The following is a 21,347-nucleotide window of genomic DNA, read 5'->3' as shown; positions in this document are numbered from 1 at the left end:
GCCTTATAACCATAAATATGTAACACCACAGCAAAACAAGAATATTTCCATAGCATTTTATAACAACATTCTTACTTAACCTTATGCAGTGACATTGACTCTCTCATATCTGAGCCACTTTGTAACCTCCCACCAACTTTCATACAGACATAAGCATACCCCATCCTCACACTTCATCCATCCTCACACTTCATCCACTTATACTCATAGATCACCCTACTCCCAGCAGATACCTCCTGCATGAAAGTGTTTACACTGAAATGACTTGACAAACATTAAGCAGCCATTTCGCCAGCCTTTGCTTGAACCTTTTTCTGCCAAATATACACCCATCTGAAACTACACTTCGTATACAAACATGTCACACTTTTTTTATATGTGCTTTGAACATCATCCATTTCTCCAACATTACAAACAAACATCGTTTCAACATATTACTAAAGCCCACATGCCCAAGATTTAGCTTTCACACTGAAGACACCAATGACCTTATCCTTAACTGCCTTGCAGTGTCCATTTCAAGACAAACCCACAACACACCATACTGTCTGACCTATGGTCCCTGCCAGTTGATAGTTGACTTCCTAAGTGTTGTGGGAACCCCAGAAAAAGGTGTCTTAGGGTAGAAATAAGTATATGTATATGGAGAAAGCACATAATATGGTTGACACAGGTGTCAAGTAAGGAATTCCACTGCCCGAGAGAGTTTTGGTAGTAAGTGCAGTCTGATTAAGGGAGCTTACCAGATTGTGCTTAAGTGTCTTAGTTACAGGGAAAGGATGAGCTAAGACTGACTAAGAGGATCTTTTTATATTCTTGAAATGGAGGAAGGAAGGGGGAGAGGGAGATGGGATGATGTAGTGAAAGAAGTGTTGGTTATCAGAACCTGACTACTCAGGAAGGTGAGAAGCATACACTGGATAAAGTGAATTTGACCAATGTGCTATACGGGGTGATGTGTTTTCTGTCAGTGGGCTGAACTAGGAGAATATGAAACTTACTGGTTGCAACCTTAAAGTTTCAAAATTATTTCTCCAGCATTGACAGTGAACAGGTTTAGATAAGATACAGTTATAGAGTAACAAGGGATCATATCAAGCAGCTTATTAAGAAGGACATGAAGGACTGTTTTAGTGTGAAGGTGGAGGATGTTTGGATTGAGTAAGTCAAGAAACTGCAAATAGTGACAGCTTGCAAAAGTATAGAGAGTATTTGATAGTAAAGGAAGTTCAAGAGAAGGTTCCCACAAGTGTAGAATTCTCTTTGTATTGTATAAAGAAATAATTAAACAGTCACACAGAAAGTATACATAAATTTAAGAAACATTATTGTTGAGAATGTTCAAGGGACATGGCCTTGCAAATGTAGAAGTACCTCTGTATGCAGTCCAGATAGGTAATTAAACATGCTGCATGAGGAAACAGTAAATGTAGACAGCATACAGAAGTTAAATAAGTTGTAATGATGAGCAGAGAAGGTTTGAGAGATGAGACCCTACGAATGTAAAGCTCCCTCCCCATACAAATAGGTAATTTCACACATGCACACACCATGAGCCTTTAGTGTAGTGGTTTATAACTGACCATGAACCAGCACGGGCCCGCATGAGCTCAAATCCCAGGCACAACAGTTGGCCCAAACCCAATCCAGGTGTTCATCTTCCCCTCAGGGCTGATCGATAAATGGGTACCTAGCTTAGGCTGGAGTGTGTGTGTGTGTATATTCATTCAGGAGTAAAGACATTGTACACCTCTACAAGATTAAGAGTTAGAGCCCTATAAGTGTGAAACTCCCTCCCTATACAATACAAATTGGTAATACACACAAACCCACACTTATTGTTTATGGAGACACTAGACAGATCTTTGAGAGATGTAGTGATAGAACATCCAGTGGACTTACCATGAAGTTAAGGAAGGTCCTTATTAGAAAATGTGTGAAATAGTATTATAGTATGATAATGATGATGAATGGAATGAAATGAATGAAGAAATGATAGATGCAGGTTGCATACAGAAATTTTAGCAGTTTTATGAAGAAAATATCAAGAGATGGGGCCCCAAAAGTGTAAACTCCCTTAAAGTACAGTATATATTACACAAACACACACACACACACACACACACACATATACAATTTTTCGAATGGACATAAAGTTAGTAATCTTACAGTATAAGAGTAGTGAATGAATGAACAAAGTATTTGCAAATGGTATACAGAAGTTTGAAAAATTGTATGATAGTAGAGAATATTCAAGAAATGGGGCCTTTGAAAAATTGTATGATAGTAGAGAATATTCAAGAAATGGGGCCCAAGTGTATGACTGTTTCCCAGTACAGTACAACTGAGTGATTATTCAAGAGACTGAGCAGAATTGAAGTCATGGATGATTGGAATAACCTTAATAATGAAATTGTGACTTCTTACAGTATGCAGATGTTTAAAAGTGTAGATAAAGTTCAACATATGGTATCCTGTGGGTATAGAACTCCCTTGCAGTGTACAGATAGGTAATTAGATACAGATAATCAGACAGATGCACACACACACACTTTTACATTTTGCATGTTTTTGTCAGCTTTCAGTGTTAATTTCTTGACAGTTTTTCCAAGACTAAATGATATGTCCAGTTATGTAATTGAAACCAGTTTTTTAGTAGATTAGATGAGTTGAAGAACTTATGTAATGTAGATGCTGTTTCCCTTTTGTACAGTGGTAAAAAGTAAAACTTTTAGAATATTTAGTTTATTCATGCATTTAATATTTCTTAACTTTTGTTGCTAGTGAGGAAGACTAACCCAGTATCGAAACTATATGTAATGTGCTTTGAGTGTACACTGTGTTTCAGATGTTTTAGACGCCCATTTATGAGTGCCTGTGATTCATAAGAAAGCAAAGTCATGAGTATTGTACCCGATGCTCTTCCTTTACCAGCTTCGAGCAGTAGTATAATGTTCTGAAAGTTGTATCATTATGCTAACACACAGTAGTATTATTTTTATGTTCTTCATATGATTAATTCTTGTCAGCCAACTGATTATCTTGATAAGCCTAAAGAATTAATTGTTAGGATAGGGATTGCTCATATTCCTTGTTGCATCTTGGGTTTGTGCCAGACTCACTCTTCCTTGCTGTCAGTTTTGTATGCCCTCCCAATAGTATAACTGATTTAAGAGCACTCAGCAGGAGATAGACTAGTAAAGTTGGGCACCTGTTGGAGTCCATTTGCTTTATGCTGATGGTATGAATTGATATTATACCAGTATACCAAAGACTAAACCTGTGAACAAAGTAGACTTGAGCTTTCACTTCCTTCAGTTTAAGAAGGCATGGTTACCCAACAGTGAGGTATGGGTCTACTGTAAACCTTGGGCAAAGCAGAGGATGGGGAATGGAAAGACATCCTCAGCAAATGGTTTAACCTTTGTGCGTCATTGGTTTGGCAGTTGATCAGTCATTATGCCTCTTTAAGGAAATAATAATTAATTTACCAATCTGACTGATTGCAATGAGAGTCATGACTGGCATCATTATCTCTATAGAGATATAAATTTGCCTGGTCTTTTAAGCATAATATTCATCTGAATATATATAGCATTATTTATCTTTTAATGGTATTGACATACATATTGTAATTTCACACAGCTATTGCTTTCACTTGAAATATTGATATGAAGAAAAAGCTGTTTAGCAGTAACTTATGAAATATATTCATATGTCATGGACTCTTTTGATGTGTAGGAAATTTAGTAAAATGTTTGTGGTGTGTTACTTAAACTGAGCAAAAAATTTCACCTATGCCATAATGTATATTGTCATGGATACATATTTTTTCATTCTGAACATATATACTTGAATTTTACATAATGTTGCTGTTTATAACTAACATAAATCAGTGCAGTTGCCTTATCTTACAGGAAAATTAGATGCCTGTGGTGAGCACTGTGTGGTATCCCTGCCTTTTGGCAAAATGATAGGGACAGCAGATAGAATTAGTAGGTAGGAAAATTTTGGCAAGAGCATTAGGTAGGAACATTAGGCAGGAGCTTTAGGTAGAAGTATTAGGTTGTAACATTTGGCAAGAACATTAGGTAGACACTTTAGGTGCAAGAAGTCAGTAGGAACAGTAGTTAGGAGTCTGCAAACACTGGACTAGAGTTGCCCTCTGCCAGTGGCTTGGTAAGGGTGAGGCACCAAAGGCTAAGAAGCAGCACTAGATTTCATCAGATCTGGAGACTCAATTGCCATGGCAGCCCCCTTGAGTGAGTTCCAGGAGAGAACAGATGTCAGATATATATGTATTTTTACATACATTGCATATACTTAATTGTCGTCTCCCGCGTCAGCAAGGTAGCACAAGGAAACTGACGAGGGATGGCCCATCCCACCCATGTATTTCATGTGTGGTGGGATGGTGACAGGAATGGATGAAGGCAGCAAGTATGAATATGTACATGTGTATATATGTATATGTCTGTGTATGTGTATGTATATGTATTTATACATTGAAATGTATAGGTATGCATATGTGCGTGTGTAGGCATTTATGTGTATACATGTGTATGTGGTGGGTTGGGCCATTCTTTCATCTCTTTCTTTGTGCTACCTCGCTGATGTGAGAAACAGCGATTAAGTGTGGTTGGGTGGCAACGGGAATGGATGAAGGCAGCAAGTATGAGTATGTATATGTGTATATATGTATCCCTGGGGATAGGGGAGAAAGAATACTTCCCACGTATTCCCTGCGTGTCGTAGAAGGTGACTAAAAGGGGAGGGAGCGGGGGGCTGGAAATCCTCCCCTCTCATTTTTTTTAATTTTTCCAAAAGAAGGAACACAGAACGAGGCCAGGTGAGGATATTCTCTCATAGGCCCAGTCCTCTGTTCTTAGGGAAATGGCGAATAGTATGAAAGAAAAGAAAGAAAGATGTATATGTCTATGTATATGTATTTATACTTTGAAATGTATAGGTATGTATATGTGCGTGTGTGGGCATTTATGTGTATACATGAGTATGTGGTGGGTTGGGCCATTCTTTCATCTGTTTCCTTGCACTACCTTCCTGACGTGAGAAACAGCGATTAAGTATAATGAATATTACATCATATTTTTATCATATATATTGTTAATCCATTGGTAGTGGCAGAGAAGGGAAGGACAAGTATTAGACACCAGCTAACCTGATTTTATTTAACATGCCAATTTATTTGTCCATACAGCACCAGATTTAGAGAATTGCTTTTTTCCTTTTTTGATGATTCTTTGTTCTTTATGATCCTGGTTCTGGGTACTCTCCTAATCTTACAGGGTATGTTCCTTACAAGATTAATCAGTTGATTTTGGGTTAGAGTGGAAGGTAAATGTGAGAGGCATGGAAGGAGGGGGATAGGATTGTACTGCGTTGGGGTTGGGAGGGCCTGGGATGTGCAGATGAAGCCATAGCTCATTTTTTCTTTTGCTACCTCACTAAGGCAGTTGGGTGAACACAGAAAGAAAATAGTTGAATGTATATACTGATTCCTTTACATATATGCACTTTTTGTTAGTGTCTGCCTCACCTCATTTTGATTGGCTTCTGTGTAATTCCATGCACTTCCTGTTATTTTCTGCTAACCCTTACTCTGATGGACTGCTTTTTCCATGAAATGCAATTCAAGAAGATATTTGCCTCACATTATATAAACAGGCTTGCTGCCACATATTATGGTAGTGTGAATCCACAGTTTACGTATAGTATACAAAAAGTCATAATTTCTAAGATATTATTTTTCTATTACCAAACAGAGTGGGTTGTAGCTAGGCCTGTTGATTGATAAATCTTTCATCCCAATTGCCCTTTAATTTTGCCTTTTGCTTATGATATCAAAACCGATAAACCATCTTTGTTAAAAGAATTTTAGCACCTGCCGTAGTAGAGTGAGGTAAACTGTTAGTTTACGTGATTGGTGTGTGTATCATCATCTCAGCTCTTAATTGGAGAACAGCAGCAGCGGATCAAGTGAGGGAGGGGTGGTCACTTTGTTATGATAGATGGAATTTTTATGTTCTTGTACATATCATGTATCCACATGTTGAATTTATCTATATATATGGAATGAAGTCTCAGAAAAAAAAAAATCTGTTTGGGTGTTTTAAATTACGGGTAAAATATCAGAAATCCATATATTTAATCCCAAAATCCATGGCTCAGTGCATTCAAGATTATTGTGGCATGGAGCTTTGGTGTTCCATTGACAATTTCAGTTGTGTGATCAATGATTTATATGCATTGATTCCTGGTTATCTAGACCGTACTTGTCTAGATCGCTGAGTGGAAAAACAAAATAGTAGTCATCAGTTGCATGTGCAGGTTGACTGAGGTGCATCCTGTCATGCTTCAGCGGTATGTAAAATGACTGTGATATTAAACGCAGTACACAGGATTACATATCCAGAAGATAAGAATATGATCTTTGCTGTAGTGAGAATGTTCCAGAAGAAAGTGAACACAGAACAGTCCTAAACTTCAAAACTAAGAATTTGATATATATCTGAATAGAAAAATCAGATAAATCAGAGATTGACAGTTGCAGTGTTTGGATGCAGAAAATAATGTAAATCAAGCAAGGTACATGGTTAATGCTATCTGCTATCCCTGCTTTAAGCAAAAAATTTTTAGGTACATGTGAGTAGGTAGGTTGGAGTCCACACTAATTGGCTGACAAGTTTGTAAAGTTTGTAGTGATAGAACAAAACACAAGGAAGTTGTCTTTGAAAAGAAATAACAGTTAAACATATACAATTGCAAATGTAAACATTTACAGTACTGAACATAATATTGGGTGTGAGCAAATGAGACCATTTCTTCGTCTGTGCCAGGTACTTCCTCACTAACATGGGAAACAGCAAACAAGAAAAAATGTATTGTGGTCCACAGCCTGGAATGTGTGCATCATAAAGGTCTTACCTCCACATTTTTGACAAGGCAGTTGTAAACCTTACATGCTACAGATAGACCACAATAGCATTTCTCATAGATATTTTTTATTATTTTTGCAAAGATACAATTTGTTCATTATCTTATTTACTGGAGTTCACAAGTTATGGAGACTTTTGCAGTAACTGCCCCCTTCAGGAAATTCCCAAAGGGAATGGGCCACCAGGGATATAGATAGAGATATCTTATTCAGTAATGCAAATCTAAATACTGTACTTGCTTAATGGGAAAATGCACTCGACCAAGTGGGGTCTGGTCCCAAATGTTCTGGATAAATCAGAATTCATTGTATTATATATTTGTTTGTATTGCAAACAAGCAACCATTAAACATACATTGGGCATACAGATCACTGTGGAGGTTATAATATCCTCATACCACAATCTGTGGCAAATGTTTTTAAAATCTTAGTAAGTTCCAAATATGAATATTGCTTGGCCCTAGGGATTATGGATTTTTGATATTTATCTGTGTTTGCATTGTGATAGAGCTAGAAATGGCTGACAGTATTATGAGTACTCTATTAATTTAATTAATTTTTTTGGCATGTTTTGATATTTTCACCCTGATCTTTGAATTCTTTTGTTTGAATTCACCTACTTTTATATGATTTAGGGATGCAAACTGTTAGACTGCCAGTATATTAAGTTTTAGCCACTTTCCCTTAATGCTAAATAGATGTTAAAAGCTTTCAAGGTTATGAATAATATATCCTTGCCACACATTTAGTTCATGTGATGTAGTTTCTGTCAGAGTTTGAAAGATGCTTCTTTTGGCTTGCTAATTCTTTAAGTAGCATTGAAATTTTACATTAATGCGTCCTTTCTCTGCTTCTTGGACATATAGTAATTTTTTGATATTACAAGAGAATTAGTCTGTGTGTGATATCACTGATTGATCACTTAAGCTATCAGAGGATAAGGTAAGCAATGCTCATCTATCCACATTATTATCTAACTGATGATATTCTTCTTTTAGAGTTCTTTGAAACTTAACTTTAAATTTTCAACCTTGTGTAGGCCAGATATTAGATTACATTACAGTCACCAAGCATAATGACTTGCTTTATAGTTCCTAATGTACCTCAGTGAAGTATGTGATATATAGAGCTGAAATGTTTTAAATTTAAGAGTGCTTGCAGACTGAGAATATGAAAATGTTTGCATCATAATCACTCATTATTGATTGTATTGAGTGAAAATGGACAGCCATCTATTGATACACTCAAGACTTGAGTTTTAATCATTTATTAGTTTTATTGTCATTGAATCTTTGATTGTTAATGTAAGTAATACAATGTGCCTAAACTTATTTTCATAGCTTTATATAGACAAACGAAGCTAATGAAGAGATGTTTTTAAGTGATTGAGGAATTTTTCATACCTCACTGTTTCAGCCCTTGTGCTTTATATTAACATTAAGAATAAGTGTTAAAGATAATTTGTATGACATCAATAACAGGGCATCACGGTGGCAGCATCAGAAGGCCGTTCCAACTCTTCAAGTCCCATGCTTGATGGCAAACACTGGGGTCCTGAACGCACTGTTGTGGTAAGTTTTTAAAAGTTTTATTATTCAGTTGACAGGGAAAGGGTGTATATATGCAAATAATGCAGTGTTCACTTGTTCTTTATTTTTTTTTTTTTTTTTTTTTTTTTTTTTTTTTTTATACTTTGTCGCTGTCTCCCGCGTTTGCGAGGTAGCGCAAGGAAACAGACGAAAGAAATGGCCCAACCCCCCCCCCCCCCATACACATGTACATACACACGTCCAGACACGCAAATATACATACCTACACAGCTTTCCATGGTTTACCCCAGACGCTTCACATGCCTTGCTTCAATCCACTGACAGCACGTCAACCCCTGTATACCACATGACTCCAATTCACTCTATTTCTTGCCCTCCTTTCACCCTCCTGCATGTTCAGGCCCCGATCACACAAAATCTTTTTCACTCCATCTTTCCACCTCCAATTTGGTCTCCCTCTTCTCCTCGTTCCCTCCACCTCCGACACATATATCCTCTTGGTCAATCTCTCCTCACTCATTCTCTCCATGTGCCCAAACCATTTCAAAACACCCTCTTCTGCTCTCTCGACCACGCTCCTTTTATTTCCACACATCTCTCTTACCCTTACGTTACTTACTCGATCAAACCACCTCACACCACACATTGTCCTCAAACATCTCATTTCCAGCACATCCATCCTCCTGCGCACATCTCTATCCATAGCCCACGCCTCGCAACCATACAGCATTGTTGGAACCACTATTCCCTCAAACATACCCATTTTTGCTTTCCGAGATAATGTTCTCGACTTCCACACATTTTTCAAGGCTCCCAAAATTTTCGCCCCCTCCCCCACCCTATGATCCACTTCCGCTTCCATGGTTCCATCCGCTGACAGATCCACTCCCAGATATCTAAAACACTTCACTTCCTCCAGTTTTTCTCCATTCAAACTCACCTCCCAATTGACTTGACCCTCACCCCTACTGTACCTAATAACCTTGCTCTTATTCACATTTACTCTCAACTTTCTTCTTCCACACACTTTACCAAACTCAGTCACCAGCTTCTGCAGTTTCTCATTTAGACAGAAGAGATGATTGCTTATAAAAAGTTTCAAGATGAATAATTCTTACATATGTTTGATTTGTTTTAAAGTGTTTTATGTATTTTTTGTTGCATAATTCCGTTTTGCCATGGTCAGTATGTTTTTGTAAAAGCAAGTTATGGATTGAATTGATTATGCTTGCCTTAGTTATAAAGCAGGATGCCAGTAAGGGAGGAGAGGAAGGAAAAGCTGGAAAAAAAGAAAGAATGTGTCATGTGGCCTTTTATTTGTTGAATACAGCTGTATTAAACATCTCAACATTTCTCTGGATTAGCGAAAGCTCATGTTTATTTATTTATGACTCTTCCAAGACCAGTTTCCTTGAAGGAGTTGCTTAATATCACACCTCTGTTTATTTATGTATATCTATGCCAGGACCAATTTCCATTTAGAGTTGCTTAACGTCACACCTCTATTTATTTATAACCATGCCAGGACCAATTTCCAAAAAAGAATTCCATTGTTACCCAGGACCTTTAATATGGCTCCTGCAGTCCAAGGCTTTGCTACTCTTAGTAGCAGGGAAATTTAGACTTTTTTGGAGAGGGAAGTTATCTGAAAAGACTGTACTTTCAGTGATAAAGCTTTCCAAAGGTTGCACTTGTTGTATAACCATGAGCATAGAGAGTCTAGTAACACCGTACCATACCACTCTCTGACACAGTCATTCCTGACATCTCACACTACATACTGTAATCACTCCGTTGCTGTGTCCACCCCTTTGAGGGAGTTCCAGAAAGGAACCGACATCAAAGATCTTGATAGATAGATAGATAGAGAGACGCATCCATTCTTCCTTTCCCTTGCATTCAAAGCCCTAGACTCGCATCTGTTCTTAACCATGAAACATATCGATCTGTGCCTTTTATCTTTGACTGGTGGGCATAGTCTGGAAAGTCCATGATGGGATGTTGAGGGGATGGTATAGATGAGATGATAACATTCAGAAGGAACAAAAAATTCACAGAAACTTATAGTATGACTTTTGTTTTGGCATCATTGCACCTATAATGGCAGTTGTAGGTACTAAGGAGAGCAGAATTATTTCTTGTGCCTTGCTAGCAGTGGAAGATACCTCTGTAGGCTACTAATGGTACAGTAATGTTATTGGACATTTAAACAGAGGTGGAAGAAATTAGAACACCAGTTGATGCCAGTTGCTTTTTCTGAAGAGAACAGCAGTTTATTATGTTCACTTCATAAGGATTAAAGACCAATATGTTGTTCCACATATGCCTTGATGCACCGGTGAACATGGCCCCTTCTTCTGTCGTGTGATTCACTTCAGACCACTTGGTTCACTCTCAGAATTATAAAACTTCCAGCCATTCCAGGTCCTTCCAGTTTGTATGTTAACTTCAGCCATCTTCTCTCTTGTCCCTGCAGTAATTTATCACTATTATTTGTTCATATTAACTAGGAATTTCCTCCTTTCACATACTCCTGAATCTCTGGATTTTGTAATCAGAGCCATGTTATCTGCAAATATCAACTGAATGATCTGTGAAGCAACCTGATCTCAACCATACTTTAGACTCACCCTTTGCTCCATAATCCTTGTATTTAACTCCCACACCAGTGCATCCATGAATGATAAAACAGCTTTGGTGGTGGTGACATCACTCATCCTTAGCGTAGACCCACCTTCACCCAGAACCACTCAGTCTCCTCCCTACTTGTACACACACACACATACTCATGATAAAAACTTCTCTATATTACTTAGCCTTCGTACTACACTATATATTCATAGTGCTTGCCACATGGCATCTCTGTCATCCCTGTTATAGGTTTTCTCCAGGTCCATAGATGCTGTGATGAAATCATTCTCTTTTTCTAAGTATATTTCATACAGATTCATCAAAGCAAACTTTTGCTCCACACATCCTCTACCACTCATGGGTGGTAAGGGGTTGTACCCCACCCCTTCCCGTGGCACACATTTGTATTCTTGTTATTTCTATTACTCTTCCAGCACTCAGGAAACAGTAATACCTTTTTCAGTTTACACAAACAGTCGGTACTTTTTTATGTACTCTTCTGGTATGATTATTGTGATTGTCTAGCTTTTTTATTTATATAAGAGAAAAGTAATATGATATTGTCATTCCTTTCCTTTACTGGCTCACGTGAAGCTTGGTTCTTTTCCATTTCTTTTGTTTACGCAAGTTAGAATTTCATTCAGATTTTTTATGGAAGAGGCTCATTTGTTTTTTAGAAATGTTTTATTATTATTATTATTATTATGTATATTTGCGTGTGTGGACATATGTATATACATGTGTATGGGGGTGGGTTAGGCCATTTCTTTCGTCTGTTTCCTTGCGCTACCTCGCAAACGCAGGAGACAGCGGCAAAAAAAAAAAAAAAAAAAAAAATATTATTATTATTATTATTATTATTATTATTATTAGATCGCAGTTTCCTGCATCAGCAAGGTAGTGCTAGGAAACAGAAGATCCTAGAAAAAGTTTTCTTACTATTACTTTTTAACATAAGATGATTTACTTCTTCAGGTACATCGGGATGAAAAGAATTCTCTTGGTATTTCCATTGTTGGAGGGAAGGTGGATCTTAGTTGGTCTGGTTCTTCTGTGACTGGAATTTTCATCAAAAATGTGCTTCCTGATTCTCCTGCTGGAAAAGGAGGTCACTTGAAGGTTTGTATTTAGAGGAAGTGATTTTCCACTCTTAATTCAAAAGCTAACATTTTCCTGTGATGTATATATGAATGGCTTTCTGAGCTTAGAGGGAGCCTCCATAATAGGTTTGAACCCTGGTCATGACAGTCAGTCCATAGTCAACCCTGCTGTTTATCCATTCCTAGATTTTGGTTGATAAGTTGAGTACTTGGCTTAGGCTTTTCCAAACGAAGGAACGAAGAAGGGGACCAAATGAGGATTTTGTCCTGTAAGGCTCAGTCCTCTGTTATTGACACTACCTCGCTAATGTGGGAAATGGATGAAGGCAAGCAAATATGAATGTGTACATGTTTATATATGTATATTTCTGTGTACATGTATGTATATGTTGATATGTATATCTGCATTTATGTGTTTTAGATATCTGGGAGTGGATCTGCCAGCGGATGGGACCATGGAAGCGGAAGTAAATCATAGGGGGGGGGGGGGGGGGGGGAATCCTGGGAGCCTTGAAGAATGTGTGGAAGTCGAGAACATTATCTCCGAAAGCAAAAATGGCTATGTTTGAAGGAATAGTGGTTCCAACACTGTTGTATGGTTGCAAGGCATGGGCTATGGAGAGAGTTGTGCACAGGAGGGTGGATGTGCTGGAAATGAGATGTTTGAGGACAATATGTGGTGTGAGGTGGTTTGATTGAGTAAGTAATGTAAGGGTAAGAGAGATGTGTGGAAATAAAAAGAGCGTGGTTGAGAGAGCAGAAGAGGGCGTTTTGAAATGGTTTGGGCACATGGAGAGAATGAGTGAGGAAAGATTGACCAAGAGGATATATGTGTCGGAGGTGGAGGGAACGAGGAGAAGTAGGAGACCAAATTATAGGTGGAAAGATGGAGTGAAAAAGATTTTGAGTGATCGGGGCCTGAACATGCAGGAGGGTGAAAGGCGGGCAAGGAATAGAGTGAATTGGAGCGATGTGGTATAAACGGGGTTGACGTGCTGTCAGTGGATTGAATCAGGGCATGTGAAGCGTCTGGGGTAAACCATGGAAAGCTGTGTAGGTATGTATATTTGCGTGTGTGGACGTATGTATATACATGTGTATGGGGGTGGGTTGGGCCATTTCTTTCGTCTGTTTCCTTGCGCTACCTCGCAAACGCGGGAGACAGCGACAAAGCAAAGAAAAAAAAAAAAAATGTTGAGATGTATAGGTATGTATATTTGCGTGCGTGGACTTTTTTTTTTTTCATACTATTCGCCATTTCCCGCGATAGCGAGGTAGCGTGCATGGACGTGTATGTATATATATGTGTTTATGGGTGGGTTGGGCCATTCTTTCGTCTCTTTCCTTGTGCTACCTCGCTAATGCGGGAGACAGCTACAGAGTGAAGTAGATAAAATAATTAGATATATAGTCTATCTATATCTGATGCCCATTCCCTCCGGAAACTCCCATCAAGGGGATAGCCACAGCAAAAGAGTCTCCACTTTTCCCTGTTCTTTCATGCCTCCATTGCATAGACCATGCCACATATTCTTCCCCCTTTTTCTCTTTCCAGTACACCTCCACTATATTTCCCCTTATTACAGATGGTCTTCCTCTTGCACCAACTCCTTTAATAATACTATCATACATTTCTTGTGCGCAGGAGGATGGATGTGCTGGAAATGAGATGTTTGAGGACAATGTGTGGTGTGAGGTGGTTTGATCGAGTAAGTAACGTAAGGGTAAGAGAGATGTGTGGAAATAAAAAGAGCGTGGTTGAGAGAGCAGAAGAGGGTGTTTTGAAATGGTTTGGGCACATGGAGAGAATGAGTGAGGAAAGATTGACCAAGAGGATATATGTGTCGGAGGTGGAGGGAACGAGGAGAAGAGGGAGACCAAATTGGAGGTGGAAAGATGGAGTGAAAAAGATTTTGTGTGATCGGGGCCTGAACATGCAGGAGGGTGAAAGGAGGGCAAGGAATAGAGTGAATTGGAGCGATGTGGTATACAGGGGTTGACGTGCTGTCAGTGGATTGAATCAAGGCATGTGAAGCGTCTGGGGTAAACCATGGAAAGCTGTGTAGGTATGTATATTTGCGTGTGTGGACGTGTGTATGTACGTGTGTATGGGGGTTGGGCCATTTCTTTCGTCTGTTTCCTCGCGCTACCTCGCAAACGCGGGAGACAGCGACAAAGTATAAAAAAAAAAAAAAATTTCTTGTAAACTCCTTGTCATGCGTTCTTTCAGCATGCCTGTATGGCAAAAATAAGATGGCCTTAGTTATGGTATCCAGTCACTTGTGCCATCTCAGCTAAATTAGAAGAATATATCGATGAGTAATATGAGATATCGAGCAGCTGTGATGATTATCTTTTTGCCTAAGCAAAACTGATGAGAAGCTTTAATAGGGGAATCAGATTATCCTATATACTGTCTTTCCTTAAATGCCAGTGTATGTTAATGTACCTGACTAGTGTAAAAAGCTCAAAATTTTTCTTTACATTTGAAAGGCAATTTTGAAGATGTTTCACCAGATGTGATGTGAAGGATACCTTGCTTCTCTTCTGTCATAATGAATACTAAACTATAAGATACTATGTGAACAAACGAGTTTTTATTATGCTGTTCCTCTTCTTTTATTTATTTTTTTTTTCAAAGGAGGCATTATTATTTCAGCTTTAGTTTTTGGACAAAACTGAAATAAAGAGAGTAACTTGCTTACCAATAGTTACATCCCAATTTCAAGCATAGGTAATTTTTTGGGATTAGGAACTTGGTTTTTTATAGACAGTGTTATAATGCTGAAAGCCAGCCCATGAAAGCTTATTTAATCAACAGTTATATGCTGAAATATATATGCTTGCAATGATTGATAGTAAGTAACAGTACTAGCAACACACTTACACTTGTCACCCATGATAGGGACCCATTTTTAGCTCACTTAATTTAAGTGAACACACTTTTCCTACAATGAAGACAGTGAACAAGTAGTCCTCACTCCTACATATGGTAGCAATACATACCAGATTCTTGTGTTTTGATGTTGTGTATATTGATGTACAAACTGAAATTTTATTTCAATATAAACACATTAGAAATGAAGTAAGACAAAATGTTTTTCTGAAAACATTCCTACAATATCATGATTGAATTTACAAACTTAATTTCTCACTCATATGGAATATTCCATATTCATAGTTAACAGGGATGATAACTTTTTTCTTGTAAAGTAAACAATAGTCAATGGAACAGTAGGTATGAGCTTCCAGAAACTCTGTGCCAGAGTTACCCTTATGCAGTGGCCTGTTAAGGATGAGGCGCTAAAGGCTAAGAAGCAGCACTGGAGTTTGCTAGTTTTGGAGACTCTTATGCTTTGGCAACCCCCATGAGGGGGCCCCTGGAGATCAGACATTAGAGATACAGATAGATATATAAAAAGTAAACAGCCAGTACCATGACTGAGGATGAAAGGTAAAGTTTTGGTGGTGGTGGTGGCAGGGGAGGCAGTTGAGATAAACACCATCACCGTTCGCTTGTTCATCCTCCCTCCTTCCCACTAATGGTAGCAATGTAACTCCACCTCCTCTTCTGAAAACACATTGCTCTTAGAAAGCTGCATCTGTACACTTGAACAACATACTGTAAACCTCCAGAAACAAAAGTGGAATGAACTTGAAGGTAGATTACTACTCCACAGACTGGTGACCGGATTCTAGAAGTAGAAGGGATTGACCTTCGAGGCGCAACCCATGAAAAGGCTGTGGAAGTTATCAAGAAGACCGGCAATCCAGTTACCTTTGTCGTGCAGAGTCTAGTGCAGTGGGTAAGTTTAGATATTCATATGTAGCTTAATCTCCAATGGTCACCTTCTCCATTGTACATGGTATTATTCATGCAGAAACTTCTTTTAATGTTTTTATTGTATCAGTATTTGCTTTGATGAAATCCATATGGTATACATACCCTTCTTTTTAATCTATATTTTTCTGCTTTACTTGCTGCTATTATCGGAATATGTTCCCACCCATTTCAGATTTTCTTAGTTTTCTTTCCACCCTCATAGTTCCATACCCATTTCTTAATGAAAAATAAATACCTGCACTCACTGTATTCTTGTATGACTGAACAGTAGAATATGTACTGTGGGCTGCATAATTCATTGCAACAAACCAACATACGTGATGTGATGGTGGTTCAGTTATTTTTTTTTCTGTTGCTGTCCAGAGATGATTGATTGTTATACAGTTCATTTTTTTCGTACAGATGTAATTCTGACATTTCAGGTATTAGCATTTATAAGCAAAATTTTTAAGTAAAGTTACCATTTTTAGTAAGAAGTTTGTGAGACATATTTTTAGAGAATGTAACTGTGTACAAGACGACTGTTTTGTTTAGTAATGAATTTTTTATATGGTGGAAATGCTTGTTTTCAAAACTCACAAACATTGGAAATGGTGAACAAGTATGAAAAAATATGAATATTTTGCATTAGATAAAGTGCAGATAACTGGCTGGAGTTGATAGGATTGCAAATGAATTTCTTAAGAAAGGGGATAATTGTGTTGTTGATTAGTTAGTAAGGATATTCAGTTTATAAATAGCTCATGGCAATGTGCCCGAGGTTTAGGGAATAAATGTGTGAATCACATAGGTATAAGTGTGTTGGTGACTGAGTTTGCAAAAGTGTGTGAAAGGAGAAAGTTGAGAGTAAATGTGAATAAGAGCAAGGTTATTAGGTTCATTAGGGTTGAGGGACAAGTTAATTTTCATGTAAGTTTAAAAGGAGAAAAATTGGAAGAAGTGAAGTGTTTTAGATATCTGGGAATGGACTTGGCAGCAAATGGAACCATGGAAGCGGAAGTGAGTCACGGGGTGGGAAGGGGGCGAAGGTTCTGGGAACGATGAGGAATGTGTTGAAGGAGAGAATGTCATCTTGGAGAGCAAAATTGGATATGTTTGAAGGAATAGTAGTTCCATCGATTTTATATGGTTGCACAGAGGGTTGTACGGATGGGGATGGATGTGTTGGAAATGAAATGTTTGAGGACGGTATGTGATGTTAGGTGGTTTGATCGTGTAAGTGATGAAAGGGAAAGAGAGAGATGTGAAAATAAAAAGAGTGTGGTGGAGAGAGCAGAAGAGGGTGTGTTGAAGTGTTTTGAACATGTAGAGAGAATGAGTGAGGAAAGATTGACAGAGAGGATATATGTAGCAGAGGTGGAGGACACAAGAAGTAGGAGACCAAATTGGAGGTGGAAGGATAGAGTGAAAAAGATTTTGAGCGATCAGGGCCTGAACATACAGGAGGGTGAGAGGCGTGCAAGGAATAGAGTGAATTGGAGCGATGTGGTATACAGGGGTTGACGTGCTGTCAGTGGATTGAATCAGGGCATGTGAAGCGTCTGGGGTAAACCATGGAAAGCTGTGTAGGTATGTATATTTGCGTGTGTGGACGTATGTATATACATGTGTATGGGGGTGGGTTGGGCCATTTCTTTCGTCTGTTTCCTTGCGCTACCTCGCAAACGCGGGAGACAGCGACAAAGTATAAAAAAAAAAAAAATGTTGAGATGTATAGGTATGTATATTTGCGTGTGTGGACGTGTGTATGTACATGTGTATGGGGGTGGGTTGGGCCATTTCTTTCGTCTGTTTCCTTGCGCTACCTCGCAAACGCAGGAGACAGCGGCAAAAAAAAAAAAAAATATTATTATTATTATGTATATTTGCGTGTGTGGACATATGTATATACATGTGTATGGGGGTGGGTTGGGCCATTTCTTTCGTCTGTTTCCTTGCGCTACCTCGCAAACGCAGGAGACAGCGGCAAAAAAAAAAAAAAAATATTATTATTATTATTATTATTATTATTATGTATATTTGCGTGTGTGGACGTGTGTATGTACATGTGTATGGGGGTGGGTTGGGCCATTTCTTTCGTCTGTTTCCTTGCGCTACCTCGCAAACGCAGGAGACAGCGGCAAAAAAAGAAAAAAAAAAAAATATATATATATATAATATATATATATATATGGGTATGTTTGAAGGAATAGTGGTTCCAACACTGTTGTATGGTTGCAAGGCATGGGCTATGGAGAGAGTTGTGCGCAGGAGGATGGATGTGCTGGAAATGAGATGTTTGAGGACAATGTGTGGTGTGAGGTGGTTTGATCGAGTAAGTAACGTAAGGGTAAGAGAGATGTGTGGAAATAAAAAGAGCGTGGTTGAGAGAGCAGAAGAGGGTGTTTTGAAATGGTTTGGGCACATGGAGAGAATGAGTGAGGAAAGATTGACCAAGAGGATATATGTGTCGGAGGTGGAGGGAACGAGGAGAAGTAGGAGACCAAATTGGAGGTGGAAAGATGGAGTGAAAAAGATTTTGAGTGATCGGGGCCTGAACATGCAGGAGGGTGAAAGGCGGGCAAGGAATAGAGTGAATTGGAGCGATGTGGTATACAGGGGTTGACGTGCTGTCAGTGGATTGAATCAAGGCATGTGAAGCGTCCGGGGTAAACCATGGAAAGCTGTGTAGGTATGTATATTTGCGTGTGTGGACGTGTGTATGTACATGTGTATGGGGGTGGGTTGGGCCATTTCTTTCGTCTGTTTCCTTGCGCTACCTCGCAAACGCAGGAGACAGCGGCAAAAAAAAAAAAAAATATATATATATATGGGTATGTTTGAAGGAATAGTGGTTCCAACACTGTTGTATGGTTGCAAGGCATGGGCTATGGAGAGAGTTGTGCGCAGGAGGATGGATGTGCTGGAAATGAGATGTTTGAGGACAATGTGTGGTGTGAGGTGGTTTGATCGAGTAAGTAACGTAAGGGTAAGAGAGATGTGTGGAAATAAAAAGAGCGTGGTTGAGAGAGCAGAAGAGGGTGTTTTGAAATGGTTTGGGCACATGGAGAGAATGAGTGAGGAAAGATTGACCAAGAGGATATATGTGTCGGAGGTGGAGGGAACGAGGAGAAGTAGGAGACCAAATTGGAGGTGGAAAGATGGAGTGAAAAAGATTTTGAGTGATCGGGGCCTGAACATGCAGGAGGGTGAAAGGCGGGCAAGGAATAGAGTGAATTGGACCGATGTGGTATACAGGGGTTGACGTGCTGTCAGTGGATTGAATCAAGGCATGTGAAGTGTCTAGGGTAAACCATGGAAAGTTCTGTGGGGGTGTGGTTGTGGATAGGTTGCTCTGGTTTCAGTGCATTACTCTTGACAGTTAGAGAATGGATTTGAGCAGATATGGCTTGTCTTCCTCTGTTCTTGGCACTACTTTGTGAAGAAATATGTATTTATTTGTATGTAGTGGTGTGTGGGCTGGAAGGGAGAGGTAGGTAAATATAATCTTTATTCCGAACCATTTGTGGCTCAGAAAATTGACACCTTTCATACTAGGAAAGGTTGTTGAATTAAAGTTATGGTATGTTTCCTCTATATATATTTTTTTTTCTGTTGCTGTCCAGAGATGATTGATTGTTATACAGTTCATTTTTTTCGTACAGATTAATTCTGACATTTCAGGTATTAGCATTTATAAGCAAAATTTTTAAGTAAAGTTACCATTTTTAGTAAGAAGTTTGTGAGACATATTTTTAGAGAATGTAACTGTGTACAAGACGACTGTTTTGTTTAGTAATGAATTTTTTATATGGTGGAAATGCTTGTTTTCAAAACTCACAAACATTGGAAATGGTGAACAAGTATGAAAAAATATGAATATTTTGCATTAGATAAAGTGCAGATAACTGGCTGGAGTTGATAGGATTGCAAATGAATTTCTTAAGAAAGGGATAATTGTGTTGTTGATTAGTTAGTAAGGATATTAGTATATAAATAGCTCATGGCAATGTGCCCGAGGTTTAGGGAATAAATGTGTGAATCACATAGGTATAAGTGTGTTGGTGACTGAGTTTGCAAAAGTGTGTGAAAGGAGAAAGTTGAGAGTAAATGTGAATAAGAGCAAGGTTATTAGGTTCATTAGGGTTGAGGGACAAGTTAATTTTCATGTAAGTTTAAAAGGAGAAAAATTGGAAGAAGTGAAGTGTTTTAGATATCTGGGAATGGACTTGGCAGCAAATGGAACCATGGAAGCGGAAGTAAATCATAGGGGGGGGGGGGGGGAATCCTGGGAGCCTTGAAGAATGTGTGGAAGTCGAGAACATTATCTCCGAAAGCAAAAATGGCTATGTTTGAAGGAATAGTGGTTCCAACACTGTTGTATGGTTGCAAGGCATGGGCTATGGAGAGAGTTGTGCGCAGGAGGATGGATGTGCTGGAAATGAGATGTTTGAGGACAATGTGTGGTGTGAGGTGGTTTGATCGAGTAAGTAACGTAAGGGTAAGAGAGATGTGTGGAAATAAAAAGAGCGTGGTTGAGAGAGCAGAAGAGGGTGTTTTGAAATGGTTTGGGCACATGGAGAGAATGAGTGAGGAAAGATTGACCAAGAGGATATATGTGTCGGAGGTGGAGGGAACGAGGAGAAGTAGGAGACCAAATTGGAGGTGGAAAGATGGAGTGAAAAAGATTTTGAGTGATCGGGGCCTGAACATGCAGGAGGGTGAAAGGCGGGCAAGGAATAGAGTGAATTGGAGCGATGTGGTATACAGGGGTTGACGTGCTGTCAGTGGATTGAATCAAGGCATGTGAAGCGTCTGGGGTAAACCATGGAAAGCTGTGTAGGTATGTATATTTGCGTGTGTGGACGTGTGTATGTACATGTGTATGGGGGTGGGTTGGGCCATTTCTTTCGTCTGTTTCCTTGCGCTACCTCGCAAACGCAGGAGACAGCGGCAAAAAAAAAAAAAAATATTATTATTATTATTATTATTATTATTATTATTAGATCGCAGTTTCCTGCATCAGCAAGGTAGTGCTAGGAAACAGAAGATCCTAGAAAAAGTTTTCTTACTATTACTTTTTAACATAAGATGATTTACTTCTTCAGGTACATCGGGATGAAAAGAATTCTCTTGGTATTTCCATTGTTGGAGGGAAGGTGGATCTTAGTTGGTCTGGTTCTTCTGTGACTGGAATTTTCATCAAAAATGTGCTTCCTGATTCTCCTGCTGGAAAAGGAGGTCACTTGAAGGTTTGTATTTAGAGAAGTGATTTTCCACTCTTAATT

General features: G+C 38.8%; 1 protein-coding gene across 1 annotated transcript in view; it reads left to right on the top strand.

Moving 5' to 3' along the window:
- LOC139757455 (multiple PDZ domain protein-like) overlaps positions 1-21,347 on the top strand; it is a 963,136-nt gene that overhangs the window by 633,721 nt on the left and 308,068 nt on the right. The window contains exons 30-33 of the mRNA XM_071677982.1: positions 8,437-8,526; positions 12,112-12,255; positions 15,917-16,042; positions 21,168-21,311. Coding sequence (XP_071534083.1) covers positions 8,437-8,526; positions 12,112-12,255; positions 15,917-16,042; positions 21,168-21,311 — 504 coding nt within the window. The remainder of the gene's footprint in view (positions 1-8,436; positions 8,527-12,111; positions 12,256-15,916; positions 16,043-21,167; positions 21,312-21,347) is intronic.

The sequence above is a fragment of the Panulirus ornatus genome, chromosome 26 (genome assembly GCF_036320965.1).
Source record: "Panulirus ornatus isolate Po-2019 chromosome 26, ASM3632096v1, whole genome shotgun sequence".
Taxonomy (NCBI): domain Eukaryota; kingdom Metazoa; phylum Arthropoda; class Malacostraca; order Decapoda; family Palinuridae; genus Panulirus; species Panulirus ornatus.
This window is presented reverse-complemented; position numbering and strand designations above follow the sequence as displayed.